General features: G+C 38.1%; 1 protein-coding gene across 7 annotated transcripts in view; it reads right to left on the bottom strand.

Moving 5' to 3' along the window:
- PLEKHH2 (pleckstrin homology, MyTH4 and FERM domain containing H2) overlaps nt 1-20,607 on the bottom strand; it is a 106,587-nt gene that overhangs the window by 40,518 nt on the left and 45,462 nt on the right. For 5 of the 7 annotated variants that reach the window (XM_058551337.1, XM_058551334.1, XM_058551338.1 and 2 more), the window contains 9 exons: nt 19,498-19,573; nt 18,084-18,178; nt 17,336-17,480; nt 14,993-15,129; nt 14,780-14,890; nt 14,532-14,618; nt 13,846-13,872; nt 13,009-13,167; nt 4,003-4,083 (listed from right to left, as the gene is read on the bottom strand). In XM_058551337.1, coding sequence (XP_058407320.1) covers nt 4,003-4,083; nt 13,009-13,167; nt 13,846-13,872; nt 14,532-14,618; nt 14,780-14,890; nt 14,993-15,129; nt 17,336-17,480; nt 18,084-18,178; nt 19,498-19,573 — 918 coding nt within the window. The remainder of the gene's footprint in view (nt 1-4,002; nt 4,084-13,008; nt 13,168-13,845; nt 13,873-14,531; nt 14,619-14,779; nt 14,891-14,992; nt 15,130-17,335; nt 17,481-18,083; nt 18,179-19,497; nt 19,574-20,607) is intronic. The other 2 variants (XM_058551335.1, XM_058551336.1) reach the window with 2 other exon arrangements.

A 20,607-nucleotide genomic window follows, 5' to 3' on the forward strand; every position in this document is an offset into this window, starting at 1 on the left:
CGGGGCCACTGCAGCGGAGCGCGAGCACTTAACTGCTTGCGCCACCAGGCCGGCCCCTAGACATTTAACTTTTGAGGAGAAAGCAAGAAGATTCTTCTGTATAGTGGTTCTGATTATTCATTGGACTAAAATGACCCATTACCTAGTCAAGCAATTAGGTAATTCAGTCAAAATATTCATTTGACATTTTCTTTCCCCACAGAATTGATTTGATTAAGTTATTGGATCAAAAGAACAAGTGTAGCTATAGTCTCAATACTATTCATAGAAAAAGTAACAAGGGTAGACAGCTGGTGTGAAAAAGTGTGATTCATTATCGCCCTAAACCTCAAGAAATGAGAAGTGTTCTGAGGCTATTTATGAACATATACAATATATCGCAAAAAAATGTCATGATTTCTTCCATCTTAATAGAAGGGTAAGAAAACTTCCTAAAACTGATTTACATTAAATTTTACCTACCCTTTACCACCAAGAACAATTGTATCTGCTGTGTTGAATATTTAGCATATTTATTTTAAAACTTTTGCTTTAAGTAAGTATACTTATTCCAGGAAAATAAACAGTCTGCTTCAGATTTACAGCTTCTAAAATATTCGATGAGGTTTGCAACTGCAGTCTGAAAATGTTCACTCTAACTCCAAGGACATTTACCATTGTACATTTTCAGGCTCAGGCCCAGGGCTCAGTGCTTGGACCCTTTTCCCATCTACACGCACTCCCTGGATGATCTCATTCAAGTTCATGGCTTTAGTACCAGCATCTATTAGCTACTCCCAAATTTATAACTCCAGACCCACTGTCTCTTCTTAGACGTCTAATAGCATCTCAAACTTAACTTGCTAAGTCCTCCACCACAACGTGCTCTGCCCAGTCTTCCCCATCTCAGTTGTTGGCAACTTTATCTTTCCAGCTGTTTAGGCCAAAAACCTTGGCATCATCACTGACCCTTTTCTTTCTCTCATATCCCATAACTTTTCAGTCAACAAATCCTGTCAGCAAGACTTTCAGAATCTGGTCACTTCTCACACCTCCACTGCCACCACTAAACCACAGTCAGATCTCAGCTGGATTACTGTAATAGCCTCCTAACTAGTGTCCTCCTTATTCCCTTCAGACAGCGGCTGGAGTGTTCCTGGTAGATATAGGTTAGATCATGTCACTCCTCTGCTCAAAAACCTCCAATGGCTTCTCACCTTACTCAGAACAAAAGCCAAAGTCCTCACTATGATAAGGCCCCATGTGATTTGGTCCCCATTACATCTCTGACCTCATCTCCTATTATTCTCTTCCTAATGGACTACAGTCTGGTCACACTCACCTTCTCTCTATTCCTTAAACACACCAGGCATGCTCCTGCCTCAGGGTCTTTGCACTTGTTCTCTCCTCTGCCTGGAATGCTCTTGCCTGAAATATCCACATAGCTGCTCTTTTACTTCCTTCAGAACCCAATTAAAATATCAACTTCTTAGTGAGGTCTTACCTGGATATCTTATCTAAAATGCAATATTATCTGCTTAATAGCTGATTTAGTAGATAATTTATTTAATTAAATGGAAAATATGACCTTTTCCCCATTAAATTAATAACAATTATTTTCTGAGTAGCTACTATGTGCAAAGCACTCTTCTGGGCACTGAAAAACGAAAATTTACTTCTGAAGGAGAAATGCAAAATTAACTTATCTATACTTTCAGAAAAAGAAAGGAAGTAAAACAAAAGCAAAAGTATAAGGCAGAAAAGTCACGTTAATAAATAAAAAGCAAGCTTTACAAAACAGGATAAAGAAAACTAATTCTACTATGATAATATATGACAATATTATCCCAATTGTGAGCTTCAGGCACGTCCAATCATATGAAAATCAAGGTTCCATCCACCCCAATATTTAAAGATGATTATTCCTTTTACCAAAAGATTCACCATGGCTCCATAAACAGTGAATAGACCTAGTGCTTTTAACTGTTTTGACTGAATTTTAAAAAAGATACTGATTGAGATTAAAAACAAATTGTTTCTGAAACATCTATAGCACAAAACGAAGTAGGCCTGGACTGATTCACATGCATTCTCAATACTTTTCCAGTAATTATAATTGATTTATGCTCATCTATCCACATTCTTCTGACTTGTTTCTTCTGCAACCAATGTTATCCATTTTTATTAAATTATTATTCTACTATCATTATTATTCTTTTTGGTGAGAACATTTAAATTCTACTCTCTTAGCAAATTTTAAATTATTTTTCTGTTTATAAAACACATGCTTATTATAGAAACCTGGGAAGTATAGAAAGGTATAAAAAAAAGAATAAAGAAAATCACCCATAATTCTACCATTGCAGATAATTACTCAACATTTTGGTATAGTTCTTTCTGAACTTCACACTATGCATATTTTACATAGATGAGCCACACTGAGAATTATAAACTCAGCATCCCAACCACCCTCTTTTAAAGTCTCCCTGTAATTGCAGAAGAGAAGTTGGGAACTATATTTGTCAGAATCCCCTTCCCTGTATGGCTTCAAGTTCGAGTTCACCTATAGAGAATCTGCATGAGATACAGAAGGTAAGGGTGGGAGAGAAGTCGTTACTCTCCTGAGACAGTTGCAGCCAGATGCCTGGGCTGATGTGAGAGTGCAGAGGCTTCCCAGTAAACTGCTGAGGACTAGCTGCCTAGTGCTTTGGGCTCAGATGTCAGTGTCGACTTATTTTCAGTGGTGGCTTCCCTGACCTCTATTCCCTCAACCTTTCTAAAAGTTATGCAACATGTCCCTATTCTATATTAAAACTGTTATACCTGGAACACATAAGGTGGATTCTGTTTTCCTGACTGATAATTGAGTTAGGATTATACCGAATATACAATTTTGTATTGTCCTCATTCATGTAGCATTTTTATGTGAGCATTTTCCCACAATGCTTCAGAGGTATCGTTTTTCATGGCTGCAGTATGTTAATTCCCATCCCATGAGCAATACTGAGAATAATGGCATGCATTTTAAAAACAGCTAGTCAGAACTGAGGGCGCAGTCTGTGAAAATGGAACAGAGAAATACTAACTGACCCACATGGTCACTGGATCAAGAAGTTTAGTCTCTAACACAGTAATCAGCCACTGGCTGCTATACTGTGGAGCTGGCACTGTTATTTTATGCAAGTACTCCCGGCCTATGTTGGTTCAATTTTTATAGTTTCAGTAATCCAAAGGTGACATGGAGTACCTATAACGATAATTAGGCACACATTTCACCTTTGGAAGATATCCCATCTTTTTATTCTGAAAATGAAGACAACTCAAGTTCTTTTGGGGAGGAGATTAGTTAAAAAATGAACACACAGGGGCCAGCCCAGTGACGCAAGTGGTTGGGTGCGCGTGTTCTGCTGTGGCGGCCTGGGGTTCGCTGGTTCAGATCCCGGGCGCGCACCAATGCACCGCTTGTTGAGCCATGCTGTGGCGGCGTCCCATATCAAGTAGAGGAAGATGGGCACGGATGTTAGCCCAGGGCCAGTCTTCCTCAGCAAAAAAGAGGAGGATTGGCATTGGATGTTAGCTCAGGGCTGGTCCTCCTCACCAAAAAAAAAAAAAAAAGAACAGGATATAAATAGGTAGATGGATGGACAGATAAGTCGTATCTCGGGATCTGAGGGCCTGCGACAGGGATTCTTTTCCCTCCCCAGCTCTTCCTTCCTGGCTTGCTCTTCCTTTCATTCAACCTTACCTAGTCCGTCAGACCTGGAAAATATGGGAAACTGATGGTTGGGAATGGAGTAGAGGAAGACTTTTCTAGGTCTTAGAAGATGCATTAATTAAAAGTTGCTAAGGCTTATAATCAAGAATCAAGACCCTTGTAGGTATGAGATTACCTCAGTAATAAATTTTATGCAAAATTTCAACCATATCAAAAATTCTGAAGTTTTTGCTAGCAACAGAAGAAAGGGAAAACATGCCATAACAAACAAAAAGCCTCTAATTAGCATATTAAAAATACATACATACCTTATCTTCTTGACTACGAAAATAATATAATGTTTTTCCTATAAGTGTACACCAGACTCTCTTGGAGTAGCCATGTTTTACCTGAAATCACATTTCAAAGAATTACAAATGTGGCTCAGAACTCTGACACCTTAAAGTATGGTTTACAGACTCTATTTAAAGCTCTACAGGTATAAGTTTGCTCCAGGTATAAGTGATATTACAACTAGACTGTCCAAATGCTGTTTAAAATTTACCTGTTATAGTAGTAGCATGACTTGTTCTGCTTTGGTGCTCACCATTCAACATTTAACAAATGTTTATTATATGTCAAGTACTATGCCTAGGACTGAGGATTCAAAGATGCCAGTTTCCTAAGTAAGTATATTTCATAGTTTCCATATTTTATAGATTTCCAATAACCTTGTAGCTCTCTGGGTTAACACTTTAATGTTAGAAATAAGCAGATTAAAAACTAAGAATTCTAGTAATTTCCAAAATGTAAAAGATTCATTCATTCAAAACATCTGATACCATCTCCAGAAGTAATCATACATTGAACACATTTGATGCCTTCACCAGAAGGATTCATACAAAATAATAAAATAATATTAAAAGCTATTTTATGTATTGGGCACATCCTATGTCAGGAACTATGTTAGGCAACGGAGACAGAATTTTTTTTTTTTTTTTTGTGAGGAAGATCAGCCCTGAGCTAACATCCATGCCAATCCTCCTCTTTTGCTGAGGAGGACTGGCCCTGAGCTAACATCTATGGCCAATCCTCCTTTTTTTCCCTTTTTCTCCCCAAAGCCCCAGTAGATAGTTGTATGTCATAGTTGCACATCCTTCTAGTTGCTGTACGTGGGACACAGCCTCAGCATGGCCGGACAAGCGGTGCGTCAGCGCGCGCCGGGGATCCGAACTCGGGCGGCCAGTAGCGGAGTGCGTGTACTTAACCGCTAAGCCACAGGGCCGGCCCAGGAGACAGAATTTGAATCTAGCTCTTGACTTTGACTAGTCAGAAACTAGTCTAGGTACTGGGGATACAGATATGAACAAAACATAGTTTCTCTCCTCACGAAGCTCACAGCCTTGTGAGGAAGACAGACAATGAACCCAGCAGTTCGCTATACACCTTCATAAGAACATCAAGAGTTTACATGTATGTGCGTTTTTTGTGGAAGACATTTTACCAAAATTTTCAAATTGTGCGTAGCACCATTTGATGGCTTTATGAAGATCCTTATTGTGAGCTCCTCCCTGCCCTAGTCCTGCCCACATACAGGCATTGAAGATCTTTTCCAGACAGTCCCAGCTACACCCTCAAGACTGGAAGAACATCAAGAACCCCATTCCTGTCAACGAGTAAGATTTACCATAAGCCCTATTGCCCAGACCTAGAATGTGGGGTCCCTGGTTGAGCTTGCCCTATAATCCTACTACCTTGGCAGCCCTGCCAACTTCTGCCTTGAGGCCAGGCCCTCTCCTGCAATAGTCAGAGTGGGCTTCAATCTGGAGAGGCCCACCGCCTGGAAATCAAGACACTGGCCAGTAAAACTAAAGCCCAACATTCTGTCATCATGCTTGCGCACGGCGATAAATATTAAGGAGAAATATAAAGCAGAAAAGGAGAAAGAAGTGCTTGGGGAAAGGGGGCATATTTTACTATTTAAACTAAGGTACTCAGGAAGGCCTCACTGACACTGAGTCAAGCCCTGAAAAAGGCAGATGAGCTATGCGGTCATCTGAGAGAACACTCTGGGCAAAGGAAGCAGAAGCGTCAAGGCCCTGAGATGGTGTGTGTCGGTGTGTCTGAGACCGAGCTAGTGAGGGGCGAGGTCACTGGGGAAGGGGTAGGGGGTGAGGGTGGGGGGCACGCATATTTTGCAGGGCTCCTGTAATGACTTACATTTAAATGGACTGTTCCGATGGTAATACATTGAAGAATATAAATTATTGCCATAATAGATTGTACAGTGAGCAAGTCACTATAGCAGCAAAGGCCTGGATTCCGAGGTCGAATGGACCAAAGCTTACATTCCCTTTGTAGCACACACTAGACAGATGTCCTCAGGCAACTGACTTAACCTCTCAGCTTCTGTCGGTAACAAGGGATTACTGTACACCTCATGGGGCTGTTGTGATGACCAAAGGGGAAAATGTAAATAAAGGACAATAGCAATTACTCAATAAAGGCTGCCTTCCTCACTATGAATAAGGAGAAGTAAAACACATGTTTCGTGTAAACCGCAAACGCAGCGAGCCTCTGGGCTTTCAAAGCTATGGTTTAAGCAAATAACTCCACCACCTAACAGTTTGACGGATTTAGAATGCTGCTTGAGGAAAAACAAAAAAATGTTTCATTTGGCAAGACATGTTTCAGTTTAATTAAATTTAGAAAGATATATTTACAGACAAATATCCTGGAAGTTTTAAATAGTTTGTGTTATGCAGCTGTTTTTTTTTTGCCTCTTCTTTTAAATGAACTCCAGAAAGGAGTCTCACCAAAACCAGGGCATAATGCCTCTGGCTAGAGAGAGTATCCTTTTGAAATGATTTATCTTTAAAATAGAACAATAGTGCCTTTGAAGAACTACAAATTAACGAAGACCTTTTCCAATTCACTGTAAAAGCTGTATTTTAAAAACAGAGTATCTTTATATGCAAATCTGATTATATTAGGATTTCTTACAACTCTGACTTTATTCTGAAAAACTCATAATAAAACAAATTATACTAGAAGAATCCTCATGAAGATTTAAAGGCAATCTCAAACCTCAAGGCTTTGGCGAACTAAATAACCGAAAGATGATTTTTTTACTTTGCATCTGTAACAAAGGCACTTCATATCAGGTCTGTTTGAAACTCTCAGGACAAACAGCATGCCGTATGCCGATTAACCTTTGTCATCACACAAAACAAGCTCCCAGGCTCTTCTCGCCTCGCCTCTACTCTCATGCCTGTAGCCTTCACCACAGATCCTGCCACCAGCCTTGCTGACTTCAATATCTAGGTGAAACTCTTGTGATAATAATAGCTAGTATTTTTGGAGTGTATATGATGTGCCAGGCACTGTTCTAAAGCACATTACATGCTTACATAATTCATTTAATCCTCCCAACACCCTGTGAGGTTGGCACTATTCTTATCCCCACTTTACAGATGAGGACTCTGAGGCCCAGAGCCTGTAAGTAACCTCTTCAAGGTCACACAAGTGGCAAGTGTCAGAGCCAGGATTTGTGCCCATACGGTCTGGCTCCTAAGCTCTTGCCCTGGCCTTTTTGCTACACTGCCTCTCTACATCCTTAACTCACAGCTCCTTGCTCTCTTGATTTCCAATAACCTTTGCTATCCCTTCATTTTTTTTTTTTTTTTGTGAGGAAGATCAGCCCTGAGCTAACCATCCATGCCAATCCTGCTCTTTTTGCTGAGGAAGACCGGCCCTGAGCTAACATCCATTGCCAATCCTCCTCCTCTTTTTCCCTTTTTTCTCCCCAAAGCCCCAGTAGATAGCTGTATGTCATAGTTGCACATCTTTCTAGTTGCTGTATGTGGGACGCCGCCTCAGCACAGCTGGACAAGCAGTGCATTGGTGCACTCCCGGGATCCAAACCCGAGCTGCCAGTAGCGGAGCACGCGTACTTAACCGCTAAGCCACCGGGCCAGCCCCACTATCCCTTCATTTTTGCCATCCACCCTCTCCCCCACACCTAGTCTCTTTTTTTCATTGAGAACTGCTCCACTTCTGAAATTTACATTTTACTCTCTGATTTCAACCTCCTCTCAGTTCCCTCTCTCCTTACTCACACCGTTCCTATTCTTTGACCTCCTTCAAAACTTTAAGTCCCCTGATCCTTCCAATTTATTCCAGTTTATCAGTTCCCTCCTGGCCTCTCTTCCTTCTCCACCAACCTTGGATCCCATGTTTGATCACAAAATAACTCTTGCTCCAAGGCCTGTAATTATGTCTCATTCCTATGCTTCTAACAAATCCACTCAACACAACTTCATCTCCACTTGCTTTTAAGTAATTCAGTGGAGAGTGTGGGAAGAGAGAGAAGGTTATGGGAGGTTTTAAGAAATAACATTAGCCATAGTTAATAATTGTTGAAAACTGGGTGATGAATATATGAGGGTTCATCCTATTATTCCTTCTGCTTTCCCATGTATTTGAAAATGCCCATAATAAAACATTGATTTTAAACCATGACCTTGATAAATATGTATAAAGCAAGCAAAATGTTAATTGTAGAATCTAGGTGGTGGGAATATGGGAGTTCACTGTAAAATATTCTTTCGACTTCCCTGCATATTTCAAAATTTACCTCATAAAATGTTAGAAAAAATGCCATCACTACAATGTAACTCTCTGCTCCTATTTCTGGGCATCTGAAGATGTTAGAGAAAAATAACCAACGTGAACTCAAATCACTAAAGTCAGGCAGGCCCTTAGTAACACTTATCAATCCTTCTATTTGTTCTTGGGTATATTTTCCTTTCCTGATTATTCTCAATCCTTTCCCCCACTCTCAGGAAATAACTTTGATGGAGTAATCTTCATCAAGACAACATTGGACATTAGACGTGATCTCACTCAACGCCCCCCAAACTTAGAGATTCATCTTTCCTCACCTTTCTACCAGCGCAGCCCTTCCCCTGTGCCTTCCCACCATGCCCGCCCACCCACTTCTTCTGGACTTTGTTCTTCATCTTCCACTTCTCCTCTCTCCTGGCTTCTTCTCCTCAATTCATCAACTCAAGGTATGCCTTTCCTATCCTAAAAAATGCCTCCCCTGACACCATGTTCCCTTCCAGCTTTATTCTTTCTCATGTGCCAGAAATGTAGACAGTCCTTCAAACTCAAATATTGCACTTACTCATCTCCCCTCTACTCTTCAACGCACTGAGCACTCTACCACACCTGACACTGCTGTTCATTCCCTTGTCAAACGTTCCACTCCTGGGCCTCTATGACTTACTTTCCAGGGTCTCTTCATACATCCTTTATGTGCCCTCAAATTTTGGAAACCCCCGTGTTCCATTAACAGTCCCCTGCTCTTCCCACCCTATGCATTTTCCTGGGTGATTTCTCTCTCTGTCATGGATTTAACTATCACATGTATGTCAACAATTCCCCAAATCCTTCTCTCCAATTTAGCCCTCTCTGATGTAGACTGGTATTGTCACTGCCTGCTGAACTTCTTCACAAACTCTAAAAATTGACAAGTTCCAAAATTACCTTTTAATTATCCTAAAACTGCTCCTCTTTCCTGAGCTCTTATTATCTGGGACCATCTTTTACCCAGCCATCCTTCTCTCTCCCAATTCCTAACCCTGAATTCAATCAATCCAACTGAAGATTTTACCTCCTACCATCATTTAAATTCACCCTCTGCTCTCTTTCCCTACGACCAGGTCAGAGCCTCATCCTCTTCAAGAGAAGCACTTCCACTAACCGTTCTTAGAACCTCCAGCTTGCCTCCCACAAATTCATCTTCCTCTCAGCAGAGTAATCTGTTAACAACATGAATATATCCACGCCCCTGTTACAAACCCTGAAGGGTTCCATATCACCTTCAGGATGCAGAACAAAGTCCTTAACAAGACAAAAAAAAAAAACCCTCTAAGATGGAGTCCCTCCAGTCTTTTCTCCAAAAGCCTTGCTCTTAGCATGGGTGGCACCGCTTTGAGATACTGTGCCTTTGTTCATGCTGTCTCCTAACCTGAGATACCTCCCCTGCCCATTTCCATTTGGTGTAACTAATTCCTTCTCCTCCCTGAAGACTCAGCACAGGTAAATCTTCCCTGAGAAGTTGTTCCTGATCCCACAGTCTAAATGAAGTTTCTCTGTGACCTTGCTGTGCATGTCAATAAGGTATTTATACATATCATTATAAATATGCTTATGTCGCTTCCCCAATACATATGAGGCTCTCTGAGGGATGGGACAGCGGCCTATTCATCTTCATATCCCTCAGCCCATTGGCTGGCATGTGGTAACTGCTCAACAAATTTTTGTTTTTAAAATAAATGAATTTTTATACAGAAAATGTCCTTCCGAAGCATTAAAAGAAAAGTTGCAAGAGTGAATATCCAGAACCAAATTAGTCAGGTTCTTAATATCTACCTACATATTTCTGTACTTAATAATAACAATGTGACAACTTGAAAAAGCCTCCTCCCCTCCTAAGTATTCAAATACCGTTCTATAGTATCTCAAATTGTAGCCTGAAGGTGGGCTCAGAACAAGTCACTCAGAATAACTGAGGGAAGTTTTTCTCTTATAAGGCTGTGAGGGTGAAAATACGGGGGTGGACAAGCCTTCACAAATGGTAGGAAGGAAACCTAATTAGCATCCTGTCTATAAACTCTAACGGTTTAGTCATCTGATAATCACATCAGCTTACTCTTTAAGATGCAATTGTGAAATGGGAAGCAGGGAATAGCAGAAATGTAACAGGAGCAGAAATTGACAAGCCAGGGCAATAAATTAAAAACAAGCAAACAAACAAAAAAACTAATTATAGGAGAAGTAACAAACCCTTAGCCATGAGATCACATTCAAGTCTAAGGGTTTGATATACATGATCTTTGAAATAGGAGTACAACTAGTTATTACGAATTATAGTAAGAATGTGATTTAAAGTAGCACTGTGTTCACTGGAAAATACATATTTGCACAATACCAGGGAGTTCTCTAACCCATCAGTAACTGAAGAAACATTTTCATGGTAACGTAATATTTTGGAAGAAAAACACAGTGCATCTCTTTGTTGAATGTATTGGTCAAGTTTTTTCTCTTACTTTTAGAATAGCTGGTCAGTCTTTGTCAATATTACTGAAGAACACCCACCTGTATTCCCACATTAACGTTAAGTATAAATTACAGGGTGGCATAGCTCATTGACATCTAAATTTTTCACCTCTTACATAAACAAAGGACATGCGTGATGAATGATTATGTAGAGCTTATTTTTATGTGTAATATTTTGTGTGTAAACATTTTATTGTAATTTTCTAAAAGTGACCATTTGAACTTTTTAAAATTTAAAAATAATATTTATCTTAGCACAAATCAATACTTATTCTAAAAAAGTTAGAAAACAGAACTAAGCAAAAATAAAATAAAATCACATACGGGTTGTAATTAGTATTTTGGTGGTGAACATGATGTAATCTATGCAGAAATAGAAGCATAATGATGTACACCTGAAATTTTTACAATGTTATAAACCAATGTTACTGCAATAAACAAAAAATTTAAAAAATAAATAAATAAAATAAAATAAAATCACATAGAGATAACCAATATAACTTTGTATATTTCCCACTCAGACATCTTTCTATGAATATGTTTAACAAAAATGGGATAATTTAATACTGCACTCTACTTATTTTATCACTCAGCAATACATCATAACATATTTCTATAAAATTAAATATTCTTTTACAACATTTAAAATGACTGCAAGTAAAGCATTATCTGATTATATAAATATTTATTTAAGCTATCCCCTACTCTACATCTAAGTTAATTCCAACTTTTCTCCGTTATAAACCATGCCATGCAAGTAATCTTTCTGGGATAATGTAATATTCTATATCTTGATAGCGTGACAGTAAATATCTGTCACAACTCATCAAACTCTACACGTAAGATCTGCATTTCAGTACATGTTAATTATATCTCATTTTTTAAAAGTAGGGGAAAAAAATAAGCCACGCTGTGATGGACATCCTTATACTTAAATCTTTTGGAAATTAAGACCATTGTCTAAGCATAAATTTCTTGGGCTGAGATTGCTGGATCAAAGTGTATGTATATATATTTTTAAAACATTTAATATTCATTCACTCATTTGTTCATCCAAAAATATTTAATGAAATATATAAAGAGTAAACACTTTGGCTAAGACACTGCCAAATTGCCTTCTAGAGTAATACTGTCACTAGCAGATTTTTTTTTTTTTTTGTGAGAAAGATCAGCCCTGAGCTAACATCCATGCTAATCCTCCTCTTTTTGCTGAGGAAGACCGGCTCTGAGCTAACATCTATTGCCAATCCTCCTCCTTTTTTTTTTCCCCAAAGCCCTAGTAGATAGTTGTATGTCATAGTTGCACATCCTTCTAGTTGCTGTATGTGGGACGCGGCCTCAGCATGGCTGGAGAAGCAGTATTGGTGCGCGCCCAGGATCCGAACCCTGGCCGCCAGTAGCGGAGCACGCGAACTTAACCGCTAAGCCATGGGGCCGGCCCAAGATTTCTTAATTTGTGTCAATACTGTATTTCATGATTTTAAAAAAAGTCCTCCTTTTGACCAGATTTTTAAAAATATGTATTATTTCAAGTTGTGCTCTTTAAGAAAATTATTAGTGATAGTAAAACATTTTTCCATATGCTTATTGATCATTTGTCTATCTTCTTATCTCTATCAGCTCTACTTCTCTCCCATTGCGTCCTTTGTTTCTTTCCCCCACGGGTATTTATCCTTTACTTACTAACTAGAAAAAGCTTGTTTTTCACTTGTTTCAAATACCTTTTCACAGCTTTTCATTTGTCTTTTAAAAATTCTGCTTAGAGGGCCGGCCCCATGGCTTAGCGGTTAAGTGCACACGCTCCGCTGCTGGCAGCCCGGGTTCGGATCCCCGGCGCGCACCGCTTCTCCGGCCATGCTGGGGCCGCGTCCCACATACAGCAACTGGAAGGATGTGCAGCTATGACATACAACTATCTACTGGGGCTTTGGGGGGGGGGAAATAAATAAATAAAATCTTTAAAAAAAAAAAATTCTGCTTAGAGAATTTTTGACAGTAAAGAACACTTACATTTTTATGCATAGTAGTCAAATTTGTCATTTTTCATCTTAGTGGTTTTTATCTTTGGTATCATACTTAAAACACCCTTCCCCACCCCAAGATAACATAAATATTCAACATACATATTTTCTGACGCCCACATTTCATGATCAGTGGGGCCAATTCTCTAATTGCCTGAGACACTGCCTTGTACATAAATTAGTTCCTACCTTAGTGAGCAATCCCTTCACAGCTGGTTTGCCCTCAAGCTGCAGGAAAAGGGGGTTGGCAGCTTGTACTCGAAGAACATTCTGTAACACTTTAATCCATTCCTCCAATATATTGGGAGAATCTGCAGTCAGATAGTATGTGTGTTTTTCAGTGGTCAACTAAAATGGGATGAGAAAGAGATAGGAAAGGAAACTCTAAAGATTTAGGATTATTAGCATTTCCTTGTCTATTCTTCAGATGTCACTACTTAACATGGAAACAAACATGCTAAACCTTGAATTCTGGGTTCTAAATAAATAACTCCGTAAATAATTTAGCATATTTTAACCACTTTGTAAGAATTACAATAATTAACTTTTTGTGGAAATGCATTTTTTGCACTTCAGTTTACTTTAAACTTTCCATAGTATTAACCTTTCGGGTCATGATTTTTTTATCTTGTTTACTCATCATGTTTTCCTTTTCTGCCTTAAATGTGCTACAGGCTCCTGGTTGTTGAAATGAGGAGCAGAATGACTACAGACTGTAATAAAAATAACAGATTTTTAGCAAATAAAGAGGAGTTATTTGTTATAGAAAGGAAGAAATCAATTATAAATAAAATAAGAAGATCTTGCATATAAGAAGAGAAATTCTTGGAACTAACATGTGAACAGATATTATGAACTTACAATTTTTCAGTCTCAAATTAACCATATTTCAAATTTTCCAAATATTTCAGAAGCTTACAAATGATTCTTATCTGCCATGCTCCAAGAGGAAGCTTTCCCTGATTCTCCTTTCTACATTTTTGGGGAGTTCTCAGGTATAATCCACTGGAAACATTGATAACGTACCTTTCTGATAAATGTTGTATGCCATGCCTCCAAAGGAGCAAGATAAGAAAATAACAATTATTAAAGCCATTGCAGAAATAAAGTGTCTGAATGTCAATCACATATACCAAACTATCTCAACAGCCTGCGTTTTAAATTTAACAGGTTTCTGGCAAGACCGGCCTCAGGTGTGGGTGAAATGGTGAACAGCTACCTCTATGTGGGACTTGGTGGAACCTAAGACAGCCCTTCTGCTCACCAGTATCTTTCCCCTTGTGTGTTACAGCATCTGAAGTTCATAGAAGACCTGCCATTTTCTGGTTCTGTATTAAAATGCAAACTCTCCTGAATTTAATAGTACATGAAATTACTAACATGTTATTGGGAATTCATTTATCAGATAACCCTTCCCTAAAACAGACAGATAGTTTGCCAGCTGAGAATAGCTGGGAGATGAGGTATAGGGAAAGAACAGTACAAGGGATAAAGGGCAAAGAAAGTGTAGTGGGAAATTACTCAATACAAACTTAGGTTCTATTATAGTTTTAACTAAGAAGTCCTGGGGTTTCACACATTTTTGAGGCATCCAACTGACCACAAAGTGAATAAAGAAACATTGAATCAACCAATCTCCTCTCCATTAGCTTGGATAATTGAGAAATCAGTTTTGTGTGATACAAAAAAGTAAAAAAAAAATTAAAAAGTACCTGAACTGTTTGTTTGTTATCTCCTCTTAAAATACTGCAAGTTGCACTAAGTTCAATATGACCCTGGGGTTTTCTAATTACATCACTCTGTATGAAAGGAAGAAAACCAAAGGTAAAGTGATTACCTGTGATAGTAATAATAAGAAATGCTTTGTATAATTAATTGCATTACAGGGAAGAAAATCAGTCAGGAGTCTGATTTATAGTTTGAGGAATTCAGTTCTAAATAGCAAGCGCTTTCCACTCACCGGAGATTTGTAGTAAAGTAATTCACCACCTTTAAGAACAAACCATCTCCGCTTCCAAGTTTTGACTTTACCACTCATTTTTAATAAATAGCCGGATTTTTCCAGTGGTTCCTAATTAAAAAGAAATGTTAAGAAATATTTAAGTTTCCTTTTGCAGGCTCAAACTAACAGATTCATTAATGTCTAAAAAGAAAAACCTGCATCAGTGTTTACATTTTTCCCGTTATCACTGGAAGACGAGCAAGTTTTAGGGAGCTTCTGCTCTGGCTGTGAGTACTCTGTGTCTGTGGAGTAAGCATCTGGGGGAATAGCATAATCACTTTCAGAAGCCACAGAAGACAGAGACACACCTAGAACAATAAAGAAATAAATCAAGTCAATAGTTAATAATTGGGTGGTCCAAATGCCAGCAGTGAGTTCTCCTAAGCAATATAGCTATTCCTAAACCATAACCCTGCCTAGACTAGATTCCTTCTCATGCATTTGGCATGAAGAACTTTTAAAGCAGAAAACAGAACTAAAGGGTAAGGACTATCATGTAAATCTCCAAGAAGTCAAAGGAACATAAATACTATTTTAATATGATTACAAGCACAGCTATTTTTACATATATAAAATGTATCCAATAGCCTAATAATGTATCTTTTATTAAGGATTAAAAATATGTGTATTTACATATTGATATATAGGCAAACAAATGTTTAACCTTAATTTATCAAGATTTGCATAATCACATTTAAACCACTTAATTTTTCTAATCATTTTTAAAGTAATTCACATTAAAAAAACTCCACAATTTCAGTAGTATTTTCCATATAAGTCCAATGCTACTAGTTTATAGATTTTAAAAATCTTTCATAAAAGAAAGCAATAAGATTTAAAGATATAAACAGACTATTTCATCTGCCAGCATCCATAAAGTAAAACTCAAGGGAACATTTTCACAATAATTCACTTGCCTTTTTAGAAAATATTTGCAAGCTGCAAGCCACATTTGGGAGGGTCACTATAACTGGAGATTTTGAATATATTAAATAAAATCAACAACTTAGGTCATTATTCATTACAGTATCTGGCAATTTCTTAAAGTGTTTATTAACATTTAAGGGACATATTAGGACGATGTCACTATATCACTATTCTTATTTGACTAAGACAAGTAACAGTTATGATAATAGTCATATCTTTACTTTTCACAGAATAACAGAAATTTAAATCTATAGGGGACCTCAGAGATCATTCTAGTCAATGCCCTCAGTCTCTAAGGAGACTAAGGATTCCAGGATTTGTCCACAGTCAAACAGCTAGGCAGGGGCAATGCTGGAGTGCAAATCTCAGGCTCCCCAGGGCCAGTGTGCTAGGCACTATGCCCAGTGCTAGGGAGAGAGCAGACAACAAAACAGAAAATTTTCTGCCTTCATGGAGCATAGATTCTAGTTGGGGGAGACAGACAAAATAGGCAGTAAGTGCTATGGAAAAAGAAGACATTGAGCAGACTAAAGGGAATAAAAAGAGCCAGCAGTTGGAGAAGGCAAAGGACTGCAACCTGAATGGTGTGGTCAGCGTAGATCTCATGAGAAGGCAGTGCTTGAGCAAAGCACTGAAGGAGGTGCTGGAGTCAGCCATATAGACATCGGGGAGAAGAAACCAGGTAGGGAAACAACCAGTACAAAGGTCCAGAAATAAAAGCATGCCTAGCGTGTTCGAGAAACAGCAAGAGAGTCAGTGTGGCTAGAGCCAAGTGAGGGAGGAGAAAGGAGATGAGATCAAAGACATAAAATAATCATGTAACACCTTATAGCCATTATGAGTCCTTGCAGTGCTTTGAGCACAAGTGTGATGTAACCTGATTCTGGCTTTCAGGGGGCCAAGGTAGGAGTAAAGAGAGCAGTGGAAGCCCAAAATATTAAACGTATGAAAGCAGAGCAGCTCCAGTTGAAGCTGAGGGGTTGGGCAGCACCTAAGGGTTCCATGGAACATGGTTTGAAAACCAACAGACAGACCATGCTGCATTAAAGGCTTTTGTAAAATACAGATGTCATTTAGTGTGATTATATCTATCTGTAACCTCTACCTATGCCAAAAATTTCTTCAAAATCCACTAAAAATCATAGACATGCCCAAAGTAAAGCTTTTCTTGCTTCCCATCTTACTATCAGATTAACCACCAAATTTCTAGGTATATTTTCTGCCATTTAGCAGTGTAACAAATTTAGCTGAAATAAGTTTATCTCATAAATTATCCAAAATGCCACACATTAATTATAAAAGAGAAACTTCATTTTGGCCAATTATCTCACTTTATTACGATAATAAAGCGACCTCTCTCTTACAGACAAGATACGGTTAAAAAAAAAAAATGCCACGTGCTCGTCTGAAATCATGAAGAGAATTAGGACTAGAACATAAGCATCTTAGTCCGAGGCTAATTCTCTTCTCACTATGGTTTGAAGCAAGTACTTTGATTTTTTTTTTAATCTTATTATGAAAATAAAATTCCCACTAAATATTCTGAATTATTTGGAGGTGTCTTGTACGCCTGAGACTTTCCTTCACCTCGTTTCATGGCTCTGGGGCTGCCCGGCCCACTCCGACTCCGCGTGTCTGACTCCGAAGTCCGGGAGCTGGATCTGGAACTATCTTCTTCCTCGGACCCAGAGGAGTCATCCAGGAACGGGCTGCTGCTTATTTGAGTCGCCTTCTAAAGAAAAGCAAATCAGCCCCCTGTGTCCATCTCTAAAGTCACCCCTCTCTTTAGGTACAGAATGTATTACCCGGAGAAGTCATGGAATAAGATTTTTTTTAAAGGAATACAAGAATATACTTTTTGATCATCAAAGTCATGTTATATTCCAAATTCTAATTCTAATTCATTTGTCAATTATAAAAGATTCCTAAAAACATAAGGCTCTTGATATCTGACAATACTTATTTTAATTAGGTACTTCAGTCAAGGGAGAGGAACCCAGGCAGTGATACAAAGATCTTTCCAAATTAGGAGTTTTCATTACGTCATTAATAATATGTTTCTTTTAAACAATTAACAGCCAGGGAGGGGATGGAGAATCACATGGGACATAATAAAAATGGACTCAGACCTCTAATACTCTGATAAGAATAAATATCTTCTCCAGATCTTTCTATTTCTTCTCTTTTTATGATATATTAGTGTGAACTTTTAAAACTCCTAGAAAGGGAGAGTCAGTGTAAAATGTCAAGAAGGGGGCCTGGGGCTTGAATAAACAGTTTTCTTGATCCATCATGAAGAGAACCACATGTTTTAACAGTAACAATGATGAGTTACCCCTTTCAAAGTTGTATACACTGGGGTTGTCATATTCTTGTATATCAGAGATGTATAAAGTCCTGATGTGGTATAGGAAAGCATTGCAACAGAATCTGAAACAGAAAAAATGATTTTTTTTTAAAAACCTTCTAACTAGCACTTAGGTCTATTTCTTATGAATGCGAATGAGCAAAATTTCCAATTAAACAGAAATTGGATTAGTACACATGATTATTCATTATACAGTATCCTTTAAGAATGATGGCATTTACAGGTTTAATTATACACTCTCTTACATGGTTCATTCTTTCCTCCTGTGTGCTAGTTCCCCTACTAGACTGTAAGCTCCTTGAGAACAAGGATCATAGCTTTTATTTCTTTGGCATCTCCATCAGCTCAGGCTGGGCAGAAATGAGTATAAACACCTGCCGACTGAGTCAGTGAGTAGTACCCTTTGAAGATACACTCTGATTATTCATAGCCCTATTACTGAGAAGGTGTTAAAACATCACGATTCTTAAGCCTTTATCAGTGAAGCTCATGTTGAAAGGTTAGAATATATTTCCTGGGTGGCAAGAACGGAATATAGCTGAAAAGGAATAGAACATCAACAGTTACCTCTAAGACTTGGATTAGGATAGGGAGGGAGCTGGCAGAAGGAACCATAGGAAAAGTCCTCTTTTTATTCCAGACAGTTTTCTGTCATTGGGTTTTATTTTTTATAATGGACATGCATTGCTTCTATAATAATTTTTTGAAGAAAAAAGAGAGGAGGAATGTGTTTTAAACTCTGGAAAGAGAGGACATAGAAACCAATATTTTTACAATTGTAAACAGCTTAAACCCTACAGGTTCTTCGCTTTAGCCTCTTTCACGCAAAAACATAATGAGGTTCTCTCTATATGAGAGCTGATCATGTATGTGCCCCTGCACTGAGTAACACGAATCTCAATTTTAAAATATAAATCAGCAACCTTAGAAATCATTTTCTGAAAGTTTGCATAATTCTATATATTCCAATGACTTTAGACATTTAGGAAGTTTTTGGCTAGTGAAACAGCAATACAAAATCACCTATTTAAAAAAATTTTTTTTATTGTAGTAAAAAACACATATACAATTTACCATCTTAACTATTTTTAAGTGTATAGTTCAGTTAGTATTAAGTATATTCACATTGTTGTGAATCAGATCTCCAGAACTTTTTTATCTTGCAAATTTGAAACTCTATACTCATTAAGCAACAACTCCCCATTCCCCCTCCCCCCAGTCCCTAGTAACTACCACTCTACTTTCTGTTTCTATGAATTTGACTACTTTAGATACCTCATATAAGTGCAATCATACAATATTTGTCTTTCTGTGACTGCTTATTTCACTTAGCATAATGTCCTCAAGGTTCATCCATGTTGTAGCATGCAAAATCACTTACTTTTATTAACATTCTCCATATTGAAGGCCTCAGACATTCGAATGCCTGATTTGGCTACAGCATAAATTCTGCTTTCCTAATGTAAAAGAGAAATTTAAACTGGATATTTAAAGCAAAGAAATGATTACTTTCAATACACATGTTTTTCATTTGTTCTTCATTTAATATTCACCAGAGTACAGCATTATGATAAAATTGTCATCAGCGCCAACTAAAATATGCCACCGTGAATAGCACTGCAGAAATTTTTTCCATCCATTAGTCACTCCATTATTTATCTTTGTTCCCAAATTTTTGCTTGGTATTTTAAATTCTTTTGAAGAGATAGGAAAAGAGTAAGAGAAAGCCTATTCACAATCACTGACAATACAAAAACACTACCTTTAATATTCTACCATTCTAGAACATGGTTAAAGGAAAAAAAGGGAAAACTTTGAATGGCTGTAACATGAAGCCAGAAACCATTCATAATCATTGACTATACATAAATATTACCTTTAATATTCTACCATTCTAGAATAAAGTTAAAGAAGAAAGAAAGAATATGTCAATGCACATTTCAATGAAGTAGAAGAAGTACTTGAGGTCAAATAATAAATGAATTTTAGAATTGCAATGGAATTTAAAATATTATCTTGTTTCAAAAGTAGGTTATTTTGCTTTCTCTTCTTTTCTGAGAGAGACCTCTGCAATGGATACTGGACAGGCTATTAGCTTGGCCCCCTGTGAGAAAAGGGACTCCAGGTCGTTCCTAATGCACAGATCACCATGTCCTGAACTCTGTAATGCCTCTAACCTGGACACAGTTGTCTGGACCAGGGCATAGAGGGAAACTAAGGCAGTCCTCTTCAGGTCTGTGCTAGCCAATGGCCTGTGAGATAACGGGCATGAGATTCTAACTACCTGAGACACTTTAGATTGAAGAGTGGCTGACTGAATGAATCGGAGGCAGTTTCTCTGAGAGTGTGATTGTGAGACACACACAGAAAGATAAACAGCAAAGTGGAAAGAACAGAAAGACATATGAGAATAAGGCAGTAAGCAGGAGATGTGAGGTGTTAGAGGCCGTGAGCGAGTAGAGAAGAGTAGTTAGCAGTAGTGAGAGAAGCA

The sequence above is a fragment of the Diceros bicornis genome, chromosome 12, assembly GCF_020826845.1.
Source record: "Diceros bicornis minor isolate mBicDic1 chromosome 12, mDicBic1.mat.cur, whole genome shotgun sequence".
Lineage (NCBI taxonomy): Eukaryota > Metazoa > Chordata > Mammalia > Perissodactyla > Rhinocerotidae > Diceros > Diceros bicornis.